The sequence below is a fragment of the Siniperca chuatsi genome, linkage group LG9, assembly GCF_020085105.1.
Source record: "Siniperca chuatsi isolate FFG_IHB_CAS linkage group LG9, ASM2008510v1, whole genome shotgun sequence".
NCBI lineage: Eukaryota > Metazoa > Chordata > Actinopteri > Centrarchiformes > Sinipercidae > Siniperca > Siniperca chuatsi.
The window spans coordinates 2,987,332-3,008,226 of NC_058050.1; the positions used below are offsets into that span (position 1 = coordinate 2,987,332).

The window sequence follows — 20,895 nt, forward strand, 5'->3', positions numbered from 1 at the left end:
ACAGTGAGTGACAGAATGTGTACACAGCGAATATTATCCCATTCAGTATAGAGACAAGACAGGCCGTCCAACTGTTGCCATATTTCACAAAGTAAATGAAAGTAAATGACTGTCAAAAAGAGGAAAATGGCAAAAAAAAAAATATCTTGAATCCAGCTTTCCAGCGTTACAACAGAAAAGTCCGAAAAATAAACGAAATTTTGTTTATGAGAATTTAGTTTCTTTTTTTTTCCTATTTTGGAAATCATCATCATCAAATTAAAGGACACGTGCTTTGCTCAAAGGTACAAGAACTTCTTCAGTTTTCCTGCTCCAGATGTCTCAAGTTCCTTTGGGGATTTGAACCAGCAACCTTTGGGTCAGGCTTTCTTCTCCCACAGTTATTAAAGGTTAACACTCTAGACAGTAAAGACAGCAGTCAGAAATGAACTTCGATAAAAGATTATATTGCTGGTTTTAAATAATTATCGTCAAGTGAAACATTTGCTTAGATGAACACCTTCAGTTTGATACGAACCACAACAACCTGTACATGGAGCATAACACAATACAGTACTTTTTCCCTGCGATGGTGCAACAACTGAGTCACATTTGGGCATTTCTCTTCAAACAGTAACACAAAAGTACACAACAAATACATAAATAGCTTTTGTTTCCCTTTTTAAATCATTTATAACGCAATTATATTCATGATCCTGGCTCTTGCTACGACATGTCATTTGACCGATATATAAATTAACAACATCAACAACAAATAATTATAATTATAATTAGAACAATAATAATGTAAAAGCTGTTTGTCTTTCATATAAATCTGGCTAGCTTACAGTATGAAATGATGGAATAGAGACCACAAGGGCAGTTTGATATGATGCATCAGAGAGTTTCTCTGCTTTGAATCTCTAAATGCAGATGCTCAGTTTCCCACTTTAGAGTGTTTGTGAGAGAAATCTGGGCACCGTGTTGGCTCAGACAGGAGTCCACTGGCCCAAACTGTTTCCTGAGGGTCCATGGCAGCGCGGACAAACGTTCCTCAGATCGTGGAGACGGCAAAATCTCCAAATAGGGCCCCTGAGTTTTTGCTTTCAGTTCAGTTCTTCCTCTATAAAACTGAAATTAGTGCCTCCGGTGGTGGTGACTGGTATTGTGACAGTACATTGTATTTTACAAGAGGCACAAGGAAGTCAGAAGCTGAATGTGGTGGCGAGGATCAGCTTCCCATCCACTAAGTTTCCCTTCGGTCCATCACCGCAGCTTGTATCTCTAACGTCTAAGTCACTGCAACGATTCCTTGCGAAAAATATGGACCCTGAGTACCTTGTCGCATCTCATCTGTCGACTCGTGTCCTCCCAACTCTTCTCGGTTTGTTTGGCCCCCTAATTGTGATACTATAAATGGCCGTCGCTAACCTAGTCCCTCCCCCTCCCACCTGGGTCACAAGGGTCACCGTCCGGGGCAGGCTATGGGTTTGATGCAGCGTCCCTGGAACAGCACCAGGTTGGCGGGGCAGTGGCAGCCGGCCACGCAGGGCTTGTGGCACGGTCCAATCTCATTCCAGTTGTCGCAGGTTTTGGTGCAGCCCGGTCCGCAGGTGTCGTACACTGCACCGTGTTTACACTGAGTGGCTGGAGGTTGGAAAGAGAAGGTAAAAAGAAGGTAACAATTTCAGCCAAACAGTCTTAATAATGGTGATGTGAATTTGGTTACTGATGCATTTGATGGACTAATGATTGTTACTGTGTAAGTGTAAAAGCAGCTTATGATAAATCAGTTTCTTGGAATGAACTGCTTCCTATGGTCCATAATAACATTATAAGATGTTAAAGAGACAGTACACCATGATACACGTCAGACCAGTTTAGATGATGACATAATTTCACGGTCTCTGAAATGACCGAACATTGTGAAAAAATGCTTTTAAACTATTATGTTTTAACAGTTTGACAATCGAAAGCAAACATCGGTGGCAGCCCAGTTCATGTTGATGTCTATTTCACTATGACAAAACTGTCAACCATCTGTTACAGTCTACTTGAAATGGCATCTGTCCATCACAAAGTACTATTAAGCTTTGCTAAACCACTGTAAGCGCAGCAAAAAGGTCTGACTCATCTGTGTTCTGTAAGATAACTTCAAATTACTCTATATCTTCATGTGTGTGACACCCCGTCTTTGACTATTCATCTCATGTGAAATTGCAATTAGATCATGAGTGCTGTCACTCACCCATACAGGCAGTGTCGGGCCTCCAGAGGACGGGTACTCCCTCCCTCTCGCAGGCTCGGCTATAGGCGATGAAGGACTCACAGTAGCAGTTTTTATGGACCGGACACTCACACATGTCCGTCACACACGACCTACAGAGAGCAGGTAACGATCAGTGATGTTACTGACTTTATCAGACTTTGTACCTCTGACCAATTTGGGCTCTACACCTGTGGGGTGCAACCATTTTGGCTGTTATGGCTTTGGTTTAGAGGTAAGGTTAGGATACGTAAGGATAACTCATTCAAGTCAAGTCAATTTTATTTATATAGCCCAAAATTAAAAAAAATGCCTTAACAGGCTTAAGAATCTGTACAACATACAACACCCCCCTATCCCTAGACGCTGGGTTCAGAAACTCCCTGAAAAACCCTTGAACAGAAAAAAAGGGAGCGACCCCAAGTACAAATCATCCAAAATCCTTCACATGATGCTATAGTCATGGGCATAACTTTATGATTTCGAAGTCTAACTTAAGTTGTTTGTAGTCTAAATTTAGTTTATGTTGTAAAGAGAACAATTAGAGGTCCTGGGGTTGAAATGTGTTGATAGTGCTCATATCATGAATGTACTCATAAATTGTAGGATTTGTGGTAAATTCAGGTTCTTTTGGGATTATTACCAAGTTTATGGTGAGGTTGCAGTACGGTTAGGATAAGTGTCAGGGGGTACAGTACTTATTTGGGTCAATAAATCATAAAAAAGTGGGTGACTTCTAGCACTTTATTCAACATGGGTGGGGAGTTATATCATCTTTTGGTAGCTCATTGAACATCTCCATTCTTCAGGTTTACGCCCCGAAACAGGGGACTTTAAGTGAAATAACACTTTCGGGACATTTCTTTGCATTATTATTACAGCACACTGAGACAGTGAGACTCTGTCCTCTAACCTGTAGAAAGGGGCGAAGTCAATCACACGGTGACACTTCTGAAACTCCCATGATTTTATCTTCTGGCACTCCCGGTGGGCGCGGAACTTGACTTTGACGCTGCCGGGGCACAGGAAGGACGTCGGCCGGCGAGGCAGAGGCTGCTGGGAGCAAACCTCATTTCCCTCGACTCGCCACGACTCGGCAAACTCGTCCACGTCAAACTTGAACTGGCCGTCGCCTCCCATGGTGTCGTCACGCTTGTGGCCGTTGTAGTTGCCACAAAGGCCGCAGAGGCGTCCACGCAGATGGGGAGCAGCCACAACCTCCACGAAACTGTCGCCATCCCACGTGATCTCCAGACCTGCAGGGGTGGGAGGAAAACAAAGCTTAATGTTTAAGACTGATGATAATTTCTTTAGACTGTACTTCTCTACCCAGCAAACAAACAGAGGTAAGTGCATTTTGTGTGTTTTAAAGGTCAAAGATCAAGAGATGGAAGTTGTCATGGTAGCAGTGTGAGACTTTTACAAATATGGACACATCTTCAAAAACGTACAAAGATTGAGCCTGAAACTTCACTCTTGACCTTGGGTTTAAGATTTTGGTCTTGAACTTTTTGGTTTGGAAAATAATCTTAACTCATAGCTTTCAACCGCACGGTCCTCATCAGCTCAGTTGAAATTGGTTGAAAAAACTAATAAGTGGACCTTGAGTTGAGATTATTTTGTCAAACAACAAAAAGTTAACTAAAATGACCTGTTGGCCCTTTTTTAAATAATATTATTATTATGGATATTGTATTAAAGTGTGTGGTCAGAGTAATTATACACTTTAAGTTTTTAATTAATTACAAATTAATTCATTAAATTTGCGCTTAAATTATGCATTAAAAACACACACTAGATTATAGTGTATTTATGTGACTTGTAATAATCCATGTAAAAGTCTATATATAAAATATAAAAAAATATAAAAATAATAATTACATGAGGAGGACATGAAGGCTGGTAATCCACTGGCCTACTTAATGACACCAATAGGTATCAATATATTGATTATGAGTAATCACATTGACAGTTTGAATCTTTTTCAGTTGAACATTATTGTTGTTTGTAACTAAATGTAGGTAGTTTGTATTTAAATAAAAAAATGTTAAAGGAAGCTGTTTGTCTGTGAGGCTTCACACTAAAGAAATTCAATTGAGTTCCTGGCCTCCTAAAAAGAGTGTTGTGTGCTGACCTGCAATGGTGGTGAGTTTGAGCAGGTATCCGTCGAGGTCGATGTGCACCCCGGGGCCGTGGTAGGGCAGGGCGATGCGGGTGCCGTTCCTCCGGACCGTCAGGTGCTGGTGGAGACTGAGGATCAAACCTCCCAGCCTAATCTCAACAGACTGAGTCCAGGAGAAGGAACGAGTCCGCCGGGCGTCGTTCTTCACCAACACCTAGTAAAGAAATGGAAAATACAGGTTAAGCTCCCTTAAATTCTTTGATTTGTTGATTTAAGCGGAAGTGAATTTGGGCACTTTAGGTATTTTTAACCAAAAATAAAAACGCTTAAAAATATATATTTACAAATTCATGCAAAGCGATGGTCAATTAACCCCAGAGTGTAAGTAAAGAATAGTGTTTATAGAGAAAATGTCTCATCATGTGTGTCATACAAAATTTACTCCTCCAACATTTTAGGAAATGCAGTTTTTTTGTTTTCTTCTTTTCTTACATGGAGTTCGACAAGAATGTTGACATCAATTTCATCTCTGTGCGTTCAGTACAGAGGTAGCTCTGTGACACTTTTAGCCTAGCTTAGTACAAAGACTACAAGCAGGGGGAAACTGCTAGCCTAGCTCCGTCAAAGGTGCCTTTCAACAACTCCTAAGTCTTATTTACATGTTTTTCTTGAATATTTAATACAGGTAGAATTATGAAACAAGGCATTATGTTTAACAAGCTTAGTGTACAAATTGGAGCTACTGGAGGTAACCAACAACAGCAGGGTGCAGAGAGACTGGCGCAGGATGTGTTCAGCTTGTCATCATCATGAAGTTGTTGGATTTGCGCAGTTTCCTAAATCTGAATAAAACCCTGCTGACTCTTGGATGTTTTGGTGGCTAGCTTGTAAGCTAACAAGTTAAAACGTATAAAATCAGTCACTGGAAGACATATTTTCCCCTCCACTGGCATAGGCTAGCAGTTTCTCCCTGCTTCCAGTGTTTGTGATGAAATTCATATCTTTCTTTCTCATCTGACTCTCAGTAAAACAGCAAACAAAACTGTCTCCCCAAATGTCAGTGTATTCCTTTAAGGCTGTATAATGTCCTAAACTTAAACCCCCGTCCTACCATGAAGCTGGAGTCTGGGCTGTTGATGTTGATGTTATTTCCTGGTCCTCCAGAGGCGGCGCTGCCACAATCACGAGTCAGTACGTACTGACAGGTTCCCTGAAAGTTAAAGGTCCTGCCATCGAAGGTGTTGTAGTGAGGGTCGCCAAAGACTGTACATACACCTGGCTCTGCAGAGGGACGGAAGCAAAGGCAAAGAGAAAAAAAGATGGAGTAAATGCAGAAATCAGTGAGAAAGAACGACCAAAAGAAACAGAAAAAAGTTATGGAAAAAGTAGCTGCCGTTTGAACCTTGTTGGCTTAAAATACCAGCACTGGGACACATAAAAATTAATGTCTCTGTTGTCCCAGGATAGCAAGAGACAACCAAAAATGCAGGGGTTTAAAAAGGATACATGTTGATGCCTAACAGCCAGATAATTAACGATAAATGGTGAAATGTGAGGCACTAATCTGACTCACTCACAAGTGGGACCAGGATCTGTGGTGTGGTAAAATGTCTGCTTTACCAGCTGAACTAAACTCCACATTATGAAGAAGTGAGGTTTATGGAGTCACAGCCAAAAACCAAAGTAAAATGACCCGAGGGCAAACCACAGTCTGGACTGAGGTTCATGGGAAATGCTCAGCTGAAGCTACAGAGGCTGGACTGAGATCTGTTTTCATTGCCTTTAAGAAGGACGATTCATAGATTTTACTTTATTTTGATTACCTCACTAAATATCACTCAATACAAATAATCAATACCTATTTTCACAGCTGCATCAAAACACAATTTTAACTACAAACAGACTTACACAAATATATATATGATATTTTAAGACTTTTTATGGCCTCAAATGAAACTTTTCTTTGATTATTTAAGGATGTATGAATACTTTGGGAAAGAGGAAGCTGGACGGTTGAGAAGGACTTACTCACTTTCAGTGCAAACTGGACAGCAGCCAGTCCTGTTCAGGATCTTATTCTGCAAGAGACGAGGCAGAGACACACGCTGTTAGATTCTCTCAGAGGGATTCAAAGAAAAAACTGAAAATCTTTGACAGAATGCAGACTGATTGTGAGCAACATCACCGGCAGACCAGACGGAAAAGATCGGAAGAAACTAAAGACACAGAAATTTATAATAAAATATAGAATACATCTGAAAACTTTTGCACGGTTGAAAAATTACAATACTGAAATGTTATCCTGTCCTATCATATATCTTATAATTAATGTTCCATTGACTGTGTTGTTCATAGCTGCTATCTGAATCTGATTACAGTCAGGCTATCAGTAGTTTTTGCTGTGGCTTCACACACTTTTATATGTGTCTGTGATGCAAATGAAGCATCTCTGAATCGACTATATTTTGAATGAAAGATTTTTTAATTTATTTAATTTAAAGTGTGAAGAACAGAGAAAGCAAAAAAGAAAGAACTAAATGGAAAGGCAGGTGAAAAACAGAGAAACAGGGAAGACAACAGTTTATGTGAAACATTTATGATAAGAATATTGAGATGGAAAAAAACAAATACTCAGACACTCGCAAATCTACTTGAAAGCTTAACAATTCTCTAACTTATATAGCTACAGCCACTGTAACAGTTTATACTTATTTGCACTTAATTTTTTCATCCTTCGGGTTTGATTTACTGACGAAAATAGCATGTGACATGAAATGAAACACTTTTCCAGGGTTTTCCAGCTGCAAATAAAAACAACAATTCAAAATGACAGTTGAGAGCTAAAACATCTGGCTGACGTCCACCAAAGATCAACCAGATATTTGGAGACAAGCAGGTAACAAACAGTTAAACTGACGGGGATGAAAACACAACCTTTTTCCACATTTTGTTGGCAGAGGCAACAAAGGTAACAATCCTGTTTTCATGCTGTCATTCAAACAGATGGAACAGAAATGAAATGAAAGATAGAAATGGAGGAAAAGTTCACATTTGGACAAGTTCACAGTCAAACCAGGACAACCACAAAGACACTGATACTCCAACTTCAACCACTGAACTCTGTCTGTGTAACAGGACACTCTCTGTGTGTGTGTGTGTGTGTGTGTGTGTGTACAGTATGTTTCAACTTCCATCAGAGGTGCAGATCAGAGGACTCTTTCACACACTTAGTTTTTGTTGCCTCAGGGAAACCCTTCATTCGCGCAAACACACACTCTTTTTTCCTCTCTGTCTCTCTCTCTCTCTCACACACACACACGCACACACACACACACACACACACACACATACATACACACACCACTCATCTGTCATCACATACAGAAATTCTCCGTACACTCAATACACACTCCAGAGTCCTAACCTCTGCACAAAGGGCACTCTCTCTTTGAAGAAGGCTGCCTTTTGACAAACGGAGGACACACACAAGCACACACACTCTATTTCTCTCTCTCTCTCTCTCTCTCTCTCTCTCTCTCTCTAACACACACACACACAGTGACAGAGATTGGTTTTCAGGGGCCTAAATATAGGGAACCTCTTCTTTGCTGTCACTCAAACGTCACACAGACAAAAGGCTGTTCGGAGACACACTGTCTCCGCAGGGACGCACACACTCTGCCGACCTGCCGCTGACCGCAGGATGACGGCATGGGAGAGTGTGTGTGTGTTTAGAAGGTTGAGGTGGGCTGTGGTGACCTCTGTGAGAGAGATGAACCACACTCATGATAACTTGGGACAGGTGTGTGAGTTTGTATGTTATGACCAAGCTAAAGTTACCTCCTCACATCAATGTAGAGGTAACATTAGTTTTTGACTTTGAAATGTTGGTTTGTTATGAAACGGTGCGACAGGTGAGTGTGTGTAAACTCCACATGGACATCAAGTACACAATGCAAGTAATTAAACCAGCCCAGTCTCCAGGAATTACGTTCATACTGGACAATTCTCAATCACATGATTTACGCCCAGTGACACCAGTCAGTGCCATTGCAGGAAAGAGTGCAGGGGAGGGAAGGGAGTGGAGGTCCGAGGGGTGGATGGATGTGTAGGACGTTCAATTTTCATGTTGGACAATGGATCAGATCAATAATTGATTGATAATTGATTGATAATTATGTTGGCTCTTTATAATATCTAACCACTACAAAATTCTTTCCCTAACCTTAACCAAGTGTTTTAGGTGCCTCCCTTTAACCACAAAGCAGTTGTAATGCACAGATATTGCAAACATTGTCATTGTATGTAATCTATGGTTTTGCAGACTTTAGTGTGAAAAAAATAAAAATCCAAATACAGAATTCTTCATCAATATTTTGATCTGTTATGTTTCAAGATGCTAAAAGATTAAGAAGCACTGTGTTCCAATTGTTTTTACCATAAATACTATTTACTAGTGAACATAAATAAGACATCTGTTGGTTTTTTTCGTGAGCTATGATATCTCCAACACTGTGTCATAAATGAGCAACAAGTACGGCATATGTAGCAAACAGGAACTTCCAGAAAAATAAAATTATCTAACATAACAATCGATGTAGCGACTGCAGGATGCCATCCCGTTCTCCCTTTTTGTTGCCATGATGCCATGCTAATGCAACATTAAACCTTGTTCCATAAAAGAAGCACAGCTGTCACATGGTTGTAAAGATGAAGTGCATTGCCATCAAAGGCCTAATCCCAGCAATTAAACATCCCATAATTATTAAAGATATCATAAATGCTTATTTCAAAATGCTGAGAAATGTGAGAAAGATTTGTTTACATGTGAAGTAAACAACCAGGCTGTTGAAAAATATTCTTAAATTACTAAATCAACAACATGTAGTGAGTGAAATTTTGTCTTTTCACAAAACTCACTGCCGACCACCTACATCACCCTGCAGTCACCTGTTCTGACCACAAACAACAGGCGAGGGCTTGTTGTAACCGCTGGAAACGTGTGAACTTGGACTGACGCTGACACCGGCTTTGACTGCGTGACCGCCAGCGGCTGGCGGTATGTGAGGAATCCACTCCATCGCCCACCGGCCGACAGATGACCCCCGAGCGACCGCTGCGACAGGTGAAGGCAGCACAAACCTTCCTCCTGCCAGCAGTTCCCAGAACGATTGACAGCTAACGCCACGCTTCAGCTGTGCGTAACATCCCTAATGTTCAAAAAAGGGGACCTTTCTATTGTAGAGGAGAACCCCCACTGTTATAGATAAGTCCTGGAAAATGACTGTGTCTTTTAGCAAGACACTGATCCCCTGCAGGAAAGTGTTTGTAACCTTTTTGGCTGTCAGAAATCTGACATAAATGTATTATATAAATCTATCTATTCACCTAATAACACATATCAAACTGACCTAAATTGCACAAGAAAATATAATGTAAGAAGAACAAGTCACATTAGTAGCTTTAGATTAGAGGAGAAGGATATTAATGATGAAGTAAGCCAGCCGTGTTTCTTTCAGCCTTCAGTGTTTTGGTTCAGACTTTTTAGGTGAAACGGTGGAATTTGAGTGAAATGGTTATGGCTGCTCCGCCAGTAAATCAGAGGAGTGTCGCTGTTTTGAGGCGTCACGCATGTGAAGTGGAAATGATGGAGTTAGTCATGGGTTGTAAAGTGTGAGTGTCAGACAGATCATGCAGACAGAGGAAAACTGATAAAGTGGAGTGACAGAGACAGAGTTGGTGGCTGTTAATAAGTTGCAGGTCGAACAACAACTTTGATACCAGGATGAAAACCCTACAAACAGGATGTAAGCTGGTGATTGGCTGATGGGCCTTTCACTCACCGAGGGGCAGCTGGTGATTGGTACACAATGTTTGGGCCGACACTCGATGCTTCCTTTAACGCACGCACAGAGAGTGCAGTTAACTGACGACCACATGTCTCCTTCCTGCAGGACAGAAGAAACACCTCAGGATCAGAAAACAACCATCCAGACATAAACACACCCAACCATCATTCATCTACTATCTGTCTGTCCTCCATCTGTCTGTCCATCCATCATTCATCTAGTATCTGTCTGTCCTCCATCTGTCTGTCCATCCATCATCCAAGCATCATTCATCTACTATCTGTCTGTCCTCCATCTGTCTGTCCATCCATCATTCATCTACTATCTGTCTGTCCTCCATCTGTCTGTCCATCCATCATCCAACCATCATTCATCTATCCATCTGTCTGTCCATCCATCATCCAACCATCATTCATCTACTATCTGTCTGTCCTCCATCTGTCTGTCCATCCATCATCCAACCATTATTTATCTACTATCTGTCTGTCCTCCATCTGTCTGTCCATCCATCATTCATCTACTATCTGTCTGTCCTCCATCTGTCTGTCCATCCATCATCCAACCATTATTTATCTACTATCTGTCTGTCCTCCATCTGTCTGTCCATCCATCATTCATCTAGTATCTGTCTGTCCTCCATCTGTCTGTCCATCCATCATCCAAGCATCATTCATCTACTATCTGTCTGTCCTCCATCTGTCTGTCCATCCATCATTCATCTACTATCTGTCTGTCCTCCATCTGTCTGTCCATCCATCATCCAACCATCATTCATCTATCCATCTGTCTGTCCATCCATCATCCAACCATCATTCATCTACTATCTGTCTGTCCTCCATCTGTCTGTCCATCCATCATCCAACCATTATTTATCTACTATCTGTCTGTCCTCCATCTGTCTGTCCATCCATCATTCATCTACTATCTGTCTGTCCTCCATCTGTCTGTCCATCCATCATCCAACCATCATTCATCTACTATCTGTCTGTCCTCCATCTGTCTGTCCATCCATCATCCAACCATCATTTATCTACTATCTGTCTGTCCTCCATCTGTCTGTCCATCCATCATTCATCTACTATCTGTCTGTCCTCCATCTGTCTGTCCATCCATCATCCAACCATCATTCATCTATCCATCTGTCTGTCCATCCATCATCCAACCATCATTCATCTATCTATCTGTCTGTCTGTCCATCCAAACATTCTGCCATTGTCCATTCATCTGCCTGTCATCTGTCCATACTGTATATCCATTCATCCAACCATTTGTTCTTCCAACTATTCATCCATCACACCATCCATCATCCGTTTATTCATACGTGCATTTTCATACATTTATCTTTCATCCATTCATCCATTATTGTGGATACCCATCCATCCACCATCAATTCATTCATCCCTCGATTCATCCAACTATTGTCCATTCATCCATCATCCATCTGCTCAATCTGACCATCCATCCATCTGTCCATCCATTCATCCAGTGATCAACCATTCATTCTTTCATCTGTCCATACTGTATATCCATCCCTCCATCCATCATCCACCTGTCCGTTCATCCATCCATCCATCCAATATCCATGCATCTGTCCATTCTTCTCTCCTTCTCTTCACCCGTCCCTCCATCCTTCCAGTGTCCACTCGGCTCTCTCACCCTGTAGATCTTGTTCCGGACTCTGCAGTACTTCACCTCCTCCACCTTCACGTAGGACAGACACTCTTCGCAGCACTGGTCGCCATGGCAACTCCCCGGCCGAGAGCACCGCCTCTCGCACACCACCGTGGAATCCTGAGAAGAAGAAGGGCCAAGCAGGGAAGGGGAGGCAATGGTCAAAAGAACAAATAAAAAACAAAACAAAAAAATAAGACTCAAATCGCTTCATTCACTGAAGTGATGAAGCGATTTCAACAGTAAAGTGTTGTCTATAAAAGGGCTGTGGATTAAACTTTACATGCAATAGATAAAATACATAAAAAGAACACAGGGTCTTTATTGCTGTGATGATGGTGGAGGAGGAGTGTTTGACATCCAGGTCAGTACCTTGCAGGTGCAGGTGGTGCAGTTGTCGTGTATGAAGCAAGTGCCGTTCTCGTAAACTTCGCTGTGGAACAGACAGCTTCCTAAAGACAGATCAAACACCTTCCTCTGACCTGAAGACAAAGCAGGAGAGAGTCAAAGATAAGAAACAGAGAGACACAGAAACTCACAATAACGACTTATTTGGGGACTTTTTCGGGTTATTTAGCTGGCACGAGTTATTTGCTTACAGTTGTGGTTCACCCTTTTCCATTCAACAGTGCATTCAGACACCGCACGAAAAATTAGAAGGAGTGCAAGTCAATGTAAAGTCAGTAGAAGGAGGTGCAACTTTGCTCAGTAGTGAAGGAATGATGAACAATGTGTCTGCAGGTTTTCATTTCCACCAGTCACCACAGCAGCTGTTTTTAAACACCTTTAAAGTTGTAAAATACAACCTTACAGAATTAAAATAATTAATATATATTATCATTCAGTATTAATTAACAACTAAGGTCAAGCACTTGCTAGATGACAGGACAAGTCCCAGATGAAACATCCACAGATTTTCAGAATCCCAGCATGGTTATTAGGAGCCTTGTCATCCTTCTCTAAGATGGTTAGGGTGCCTTTGTTTCATTTCCCGCCTTATGCTCCTGACTTCAACTAGAATGCGAGGGGTGCCAATTGTTTTTAACATGAGTTATATTTTTGTCAGCAATCTTCTAGTGTGCTACACCCAATTGTTGACTCTTCATGTGTTTCAACGTGAAGATGGAAATTAAAGTTGGGAAATGTGAGCCTTTGACCTACAGTAAACCCACCCATGTCCCTGGAATTGTCTTTGCCATGATGTTGAGACATGGTGAGTGAGGGTGTCAAATGGACTCGGCCAGTGACAAGTTATGTGTGGAAATCAACGATTGCTAGAAGCCACACAGCAAGTGGGGTCCCCACCAATGATGGGGAAAACAGGAAACAAGAAACAAAAGACCATCAGCGCTAAACATTAAAAACCACGTTGAACATCAGCATTGCTTCTACATTTCCAACACCTGTGGAGGTTTTACATCAACCTCCACATAGGTAACAGGTCAGAAAGGTGATCACTGGTGTTTACCGAGACATCTGGGACAGCAGTGTCCAGGCGGGGTGTGGCTGAGGTGGGCGGGGCAGGAAAGGACAGGACACACCTCCCTCATGCAGAGAGTCCGCCCTCCCTGGAACAGCAACAAAGCATTATTTAATTAACATGTGATGGTTATTCATGCAGTAACATTTCCCCCTGGAGGAAATTCTTCTTGCATCCAGGTGATTTACATCCACATTATAACCTGGTTGATAAAGGTGTTTGCAGGTTTTTTAATATTTGGGAAATTGTTTGGTGGCTTAAGTGGAAAAAGACTGCACTGGTGTATATTGACTCCACATGAATGAATTTAACTTTAAACCGCAACTATTTGTTTATATAAATACTTCTGCAGCCAGTTCATTGCATGAACTTTCTCGTTTATGTAAAACATAAAGAAGACCTATAGAAATTATTATATTTCAACTGGAGGATGTTGTTCCAACCAAAAGTTTGTGACTCCCAAACTACAAAACTAACTTATTTAGAGGACAGAGGCCCCACTGACAAACACTCATACTCCGGTCAGAATGTAAACACAACAGTGTGTGTGTGTGTGTGTGTGTGTGTGTGTACTCACAGTGCAGGTACACTTGATGCAGGGTTTGCCCTCTGGACTGAACTCCTCCTTCTCTTTGTACAGGCGACCCTCAAAGATACAACCTGCAGGAAGAGAAGTTGCACACAACATTTTAAACGCATCACTCACTTGTTTAGTTTCACCATCACTTACACTTGTACACACACATCTATCGTCTCACCTCAAAATTTTGGAGGCAGGGAATACAAAACATTTCATTTGTTTCTGTAGTTTATTTTATTTCATATTTCAAATTTATTTGTATCTCTACATGTCTTCGAATTTATCCAGTTTGATGAATGTCTGAAGGGTCATTAAAAATACTAAAATACACAAAGTAATGACTCAAGACTCAAAGGTGGCACAAATTTAAACATCAGCCAGATCTTTTTTTACTTGTGATCTTCAAGTCAAATAAAAAACAAATGTGAAATTATTTATAACCTGAATTGTTTCTTAGAACAGAGAGATGAGGGAATGACTCAAAAAAATCTTTTTCCAAGGCCACCCAGTCACTAAAAACATTAAAAGCTGTCTTTTATTTTCTTGAAAATCCTAAAGCTTTTGAACTAAAAATATAAAACCTACAGAAAACTGGACTGTGACTCAGATTGAGCTTGTACTCACTGGGGCAGGTGGGGCAGCACTTCTTGGGGTGGATTTTGGGGTTCTTGCAGTGGATGACACACTGTGCCTCCGCCTCAGTGATGACACCTTCCTGTCACAACCAGGAGGTAAATCATTTCTTCAGTTTGTACATTTTGAAGACTTTTCACCTTCAACCTTTCCTACTTCTTCACTTCCACTTTTCCTACTGTTCCTGCTGCTCCTCACTGTATTTTAATGTTTCTTACCTCAACTCCTTCCTTCCATTCCTCATTCCCTCCTTGCTTCGATATTCCTTTCTTTCTTTTCTTCTTTCAATCATCCCTCTTTTCTCCTTTTCCTTAACCCTTTCTTCTTACCCATGTTTTTTTCTTTCTTGCCTATTTGCTTTCTTCCATCCCTCATTTTTCTTTCTGGTTTTCCTTTGTTACTTGGCTTCTCCCTCTTTTCCCTTTATTTTTCTACCTTCCATTTTCATTTATTATTTCCTTTCTTTCCTCCTTGTTTGTTCCATATCCTCTTCCTTTGCTTCCTCCTTTCCTACCTTCCATGCCTTTCTTTGTTCCTTACTTCCCTGCCTCTTTCCTTCCCCTTGCCTTTTGTTCCTACATCCTTCCTTCCTTCCTTCCTTCCTTCCTTCCTTCCTTCCTTCCTTCCTTCCTTCCTTCCACCTCTCATACCTTTGTTCTTCTCTTCCACTCCTCCCTTCCCCTGTATCTCTACCGCCCTCTAACAGCATGTTTGTGTTGTTTCAGATTCGAGATGAGAGGTTTCCACATGATGTCTGAGCTGAAAAAACACTGTCTGCTCGCTTCACCTCTCATCTGCTGACAGTCAGCGTAGCCAGGTGGGTTTCAAAGACACACACACACACACACCTGACAGCGTCTGGTTATGCAGGGTTTGGTGGAGCTGGTCCAGGATACTGAGCTGTTATAAGATTGTCCATCCAACATGCATCCTGAGAGAGAGAGAGAGAGAGAGAGAGAGAGAGAGAGAGAGAGAGAGAGGTAATTTTCATACAATATAATACACAGAATTGGACCTCTGTCTCTTTCTGATTTTGAGAATTTAACAATTTACCTAAGTTATTTTGTATGTATTAATTTGATTTATTTAGGCAAGATCTTTTCCTACACCTAACCAAACTGCGGCCGTCACCTGACATTTCTCAGCAAGCTTTATTTTGAAAGTCTAACTGGACTTTGCATATTTATTATTGCTAACTAGACCGCGGAATGAGAACGTGTTGAAAACGTGGCACTGCCATGCCTAGGCGAGGCAAAATGTAACACTGCCACAGTGGACTGCGGTGGACCGGCGTGTGTATTACACGCTTTGGAATGATACCGGGTTCGTGTCTGTCTACTGTTTGATGCTGGGAAGGTAGCGGGTTATTATTAGAGTTATTAGAGTTTTGTTTTGCTGAACACAGCTGCCTGTTGCATCTGGAAATGTTAATGAGAACGGTACGAGTGAAATAAAACAGTAAATGTGTTGTAAAACCAAAACTATGAGCTGAAAGATGCTAAAACTCTCTGTAGAGCTGAGGGGAGCCGCAGAATCAGGTGATAATTTGCTGTGGTATGTCACAGTATTGCAAAAATACTAGCAGGGCTTCAGCAGCAGTATACTGGGAATCAGAGCTATTTTTTCAAGTCTTTTGGGGCAAATCCAAGTCAGAACAACACTATCCTTTCAAAGCTGTTAATAGTGTTTTTACATAGACCTTTCAATGCTAACACCTAATAATTTATAATTCAAGATGTGTGGCTTTGCAAGGATTGTTCCAGGATTTTACCGGGTCAAAACTGGAGATGTGAAGGATTTTGCTGTCAAGTATCAAGTAAGTCAAGTCTCACAGCAGTCAAGTCCAAATCAAGTCCAAGTCTCAAGTCAATACAGCTCTGTAAGGAATCATACTGCCTCTTTACATGGTTTGAACGTATAAACTTGTTTTAAATTTACATTTTATGAACTTTGGTGATAAAAATCAACACATACACACTAATCTCTACCTCACTCTCTCACATAGACAGTGTTGCACCGTGTGTTTGAATGTAACAGCTGCTCAGTAACTCCACACACACTGACCTGTCCACTCAGCACTAAATGAATAGCCTGTTCATTTCATCCTATTTACAGTAAGTAGTCTCAGATCAATGTGTATTTTCCATACAATGAAACCTGATCACAACCATTGATCTTCTTTCCTCAGTGTAAACCAAACCCCCTGATACTGTATAACTGCAGAGGGGAACATACAGTATCTTAGAGAAAAAAAAGATCAGATTAGATGGCAAGAGATCCCTCAGAGACTCATGTCCTGTTCATACACTCAGTCCTCACTAATGCAGATCAATATGACAACACGTCTTCTTTCCTCTGGTTCGTTGACGTTCTCCATCGCCGATAAGAGAGCTAGAAAAAATATTAATACATTATTTAAATTAATGTACATTTTTGGATGTTCTAATGATTCTAAAGGTTGTTTCTAAAGGTTGTATATAATATATAGTTTTTTATTATCTATTTTGAATACACTTCAAGCCAAGTATAACTCAGTGCTCTTACATGACATAAATGGTTAATTAAGGCAATTTCAAAGTAAACTGTTCCCAATAAACTGATCCGGTCTGGCTGTGAGTCTCTAACTGTGTGTATGATTTCATATAAGTGAGAAAACAGTGACAAGTAGGAGTTGGGGTGTTTTCCAAAGCAAAGACATAGAGGGGTCCTAAATCTGGTCACAGCGGCCACAACTCAACCACACAATAGAAAACTAACAAGGGTTGTCGTGGTGACGAGGGGCTTTCCATGTCCGGGTTGAGCTCGTTCCATCTCTCTTAACGAAGTGCTGCATTGTAAAACGCTGAACCGCAAACAAAAGGGCCGCGCCCCTGCTGACAGCTGGGAGGTAGGTGTGCGTGTGTGTGTATATTTCTATAGAACCACATAGCTTCATAAGCACAGAAAAACCAGGAACATCCTCCAACATCAGGACTTTTTAGTGGCTTCTCACTTTGTTTAATGACTTTATTCAGCGTTTGACTTGACTTGCATATAATTAAACAGTGCATGGCCACCTGTAAATATGAAAAAGATGCAGCAGAGAAGTCCACATGAAGACTTGATGATTTGCTTTTGTCAGAAACATGTCCAATAAACATTTTCTGTTAAACCCCATAGAGCCTCAGTTTAGTTTAAGACTAGTCAGATTGATTAGGATCATGTTAATGTTAAGGTTGACCACGGTGAGTTATGTTTGGGAGTTAGGGTTCTCAAAAGTATAGACAAATACATAAACATGCATGTGTAGCAGTAGAGCCTATGTGAGGAGAGAAGAGGATGAAGAGCAGAAGGATGAGGATCTAAGAGATGAAGGTATATTGAAGAGTTTCTGGCTCATAAAAGCAACTGTATATCTGTGGCCTGTAAACCCAACGGTGAACACCTTCAGCGGCCACACTGTCTCCACACACTGCAGTTGTGTGTGTGTGTGTGTGAGAGAGAGAGAGAGAGAGAGAGAGAATGCCTATATGTGAGGTAAATAAAATATTATGTACAATACCTGTTTAGGTATTGTACATAAAGTGGTTCCTGTGTGTGCGTGTGTGTGTGTGTGTGTGTGGAGAGGCTCTGGTTAGCATCTCTATTGTTTTTGTACCGGTGTGTTATTACAGTCTCCTATTAGTGCTGTGCAGCTGCAGTTACTGTAGTCCTATAATAAACCATCGTAGTGTTATTATTATTATTATCACTGTTGCAATATCATGGTCGAAAAAACAGAGGAACACAGACATCACTGTCTTTCTCGATCAGTTCAATTTGGAGAATCAGAGGGCAGTAGACGTAATAAAACTTTTAACTATGAATATTAATTAATTATTTTTTTATGTAGTTTCCACAATCCCCTTATTCTGGCTCTGTCCGTCCGTCCACCTGTCTCTTACCTTTACACCTCTCGCAGCAGGCTCCGGTCTGTTTCACCACCAGAGCACAGTCGTCGGAGACCAGCGGACATTTCTCCTGTTTACAGTCTGCCTTCCCCTCCTGCAGCAGAGAGAGAGAGCGAGAGCGTTAACAACACATTTCTTTTCATTTAGTTCAAATTTTTATTTTCTCGATCCTTTAACTCTGTTATTTTCCCTGGTGGAAGTTAAAAGGGAAGTTAAGTCTGGAAGTAAAAATATATATAATTCGGTCTTATACATATTATACAAAAAATACTGAAAACCTTGTACATAATTGTGTATTAATTAATGTAATTTTTAGTCTTGTTTCAGTTTGGCCACCATGAATTTTAGAGTTTATCTGGTAGTGGTAGTATTTTACCCACAATGGAGGAAGTTATCTTTGAAAAAGCCTCTGAAAACTTGAAACTTTCTCTATAAAATAAATTATTCATGACTCATGGTTGGAAAAAAACAGCATTTTTAGGTTTAAGAGTTTAACACTCAAAAACTCTGATAATCTGCTTTATTGGGACGGTGTGGGTGTGGTTAAATCAAATCTGATTGACATTGGCCTGGCAACAACAAATACAGGTATTTTTGCAGGTATTTGGTCATTAACTGAAGTATTGGGCAAATTTAAATTTTGACTTGATGGTGGCACTAGATGAAAAGTCAGAGGATCAAAGTTATTACAATTCATCCTGAGGGGGACATGTATATCTGTAAAAAAAAAAATCATGGTAATCCATCCAATATTTGTTGACATTGTCATCCCTAGAGCCAAGCCCCTAGCATGGCCAAATCACCAAAATTGGACTTGAAATGTTTTCACAACAGTTTTCACCTGATACACCACCTCTGTGCTCTGCTATCAGACTTCATCAAAGGTTTGAAGGTTGCAGCTTGAGTTTCTAAGTAAAAAGTGACTCAATTTTCGCAGTTTAGCTGTGAATTTTCACACCAACTCAACAATCCTCCTGTCACCTTCAGAAACACTGCACACTGTATCCGTCATCACCACTAACTGCACTGTGGGACTGGACAGAATCTGCGCTTATTTAATCCGCTCGACTTTCACACCCAGCTTTTATTGCTGATTTTATCCACACGCTGTGTGTGTGTTTTATTTTACACACTGTGAGGGTTTATAAAGTGGAGGCTGGCGGGTCCCATGGCCCTGTGGCACCGCGGCAGGCGACTAACGAGGACGGATCAAAGGAGGGCGAAAATAAATCGGGGTGGTTTAATATAGCAGCAGGGCTCCGACTAAACCCCAACCACACTGAGGACAGATGATGTCATGACAGAGGAGGAGGAAGGAGAGGGACAGAGATGGAAAGAGGGGATAGAGAAAGTAAAAGAGGGAAAAGAAATCAGATAAAGGACAGAGGGAAAGGACTAAATCTCCCGTTGAACATTCAGCTTCACCCAGAAATATTTCTGGAAACTTTCTATGTGAACACGAGATAGAGTCAATATTCTGGAAAAGTTGATCTGGCAATACAGTGGAAGAGGTTGTTTCACTTATTACTTTCTGTGTATAGACAATTTTAGGTATTAAGATTAGGTATTAGGATTAGGATCATCTGACCACAGCACCGTCCATCTCACTCCTGCTTATAAATACAAGATCAGGAAGAAGCTGCAAAATGTTGTGAAACAGGGAAGTAGAGCAGTTGGTGAGCAATGTCATGAACATGTTCCTGGACCCCAGAAAGTTCCTTAGGTAGGACTTTCTGATGGTCCATGAGGTTAGAGTTTGCATTACTGAACATTACTGAATGGTCAAAAAATAAGCAACAAACTGCCACAACAAGAAAACACTGGTTGTAGTACTAAATATTCAGTTCCCACCTCAGCACGTCTGCTTTCGAACATTTACTCAATTATAACAGTTGCACAACAGCAAATTACAACAGCGCTGTGTGTTGCTGTCTCGTCACACGCAAAAATTGCTTACAAAATGGTCTTTTTAAGCTGTTATAAGGCTAATTTGTCTAATCTTCATTGGTTCTTGAGAAGCTGTAAAACCACTAAAACGATGCACTGAAGCTCCTAACTTTGTAGTTCCTGGAGTTTAAAGGACCACACCAGTGTTTTCTAAAGTTTTTATACATATTTACATTTTTGCTGACCATTTTCAAATGCATGCTTTACCCTTTTAGGTTCCAGGGTGTATTTTTTCTACTGCTCCAGGACGCCATTGGCTTCCATTCAGTTCTGAAGGGTAGATTAAATATATTAGTATACTCTTCAAACTCGTTTGAGTTGTGTTGTCCAACACAGAGAACATCAAGTCAGCGTTAGTATTTCGTAAAACTTCATTATCATGGTGCAGTAATGCAGTTTACATGCAAATTGATTTGTGAAGTCTGTACTGGTCTTACCT

General features: G+C 40.9%; 1 protein-coding gene across 2 annotated transcripts in view; it reads right to left on the reverse strand.

Annotated features, from left to right (window-relative positions):
- Positions 1 to 425: 425 nt before the first annotated feature.
- bmper (BMP binding endothelial regulator) overlaps positions 426 to 20,895 on the reverse strand; it is a 36,798-nt gene continuing 16,328 nt past the window's right edge. The window contains exons 2-16 of one of the 2 annotated variants that reach the window (XM_044209479.1): positions 20,664 to 20,726; positions 18,504 to 18,603; positions 15,429 to 15,511; positions 14,572 to 14,662; positions 13,945 to 14,027; positions 13,356 to 13,455; positions 12,260 to 12,369; positions 11,873 to 12,007; positions 10,211 to 10,315; positions 6,400 to 6,445; positions 5,479 to 5,648; positions 4,380 to 4,581; positions 3,159 to 3,501; positions 2,228 to 2,358; positions 426 to 1,626 (exon numbers count right to left, since the gene is read on the reverse strand). In XM_044209479.1, the coding sequence (XP_044065414.1) occupies positions 1,445 to 1,626; positions 2,228 to 2,358; positions 3,159 to 3,501; positions 4,380 to 4,581; positions 5,479 to 5,648; positions 6,400 to 6,445; positions 10,211 to 10,315; positions 11,873 to 12,007; positions 12,260 to 12,369; positions 13,356 to 13,455; positions 13,945 to 14,027; positions 14,572 to 14,662; positions 15,429 to 15,506 (1,776 nt within the window). In that variant the 5' untranslated portion in view covers positions 15,507 to 15,511; positions 18,504 to 18,603; positions 20,664 to 20,726 and the 3' untranslated portion in view covers positions 426 to 1,444. The remainder of the gene's footprint in view (positions 1,627 to 2,227; positions 2,359 to 3,158; positions 3,502 to 4,379; positions 4,582 to 5,478; positions 5,649 to 6,399; positions 6,446 to 10,210; positions 10,316 to 11,872; positions 12,008 to 12,259; positions 12,370 to 13,355; positions 13,456 to 13,944; positions 14,028 to 14,571; positions 14,663 to 15,428; positions 15,512 to 18,503; positions 18,604 to 20,663; positions 20,727 to 20,895) is intronic. The other variant, XM_044209478.1, reaches the window with a different exon arrangement.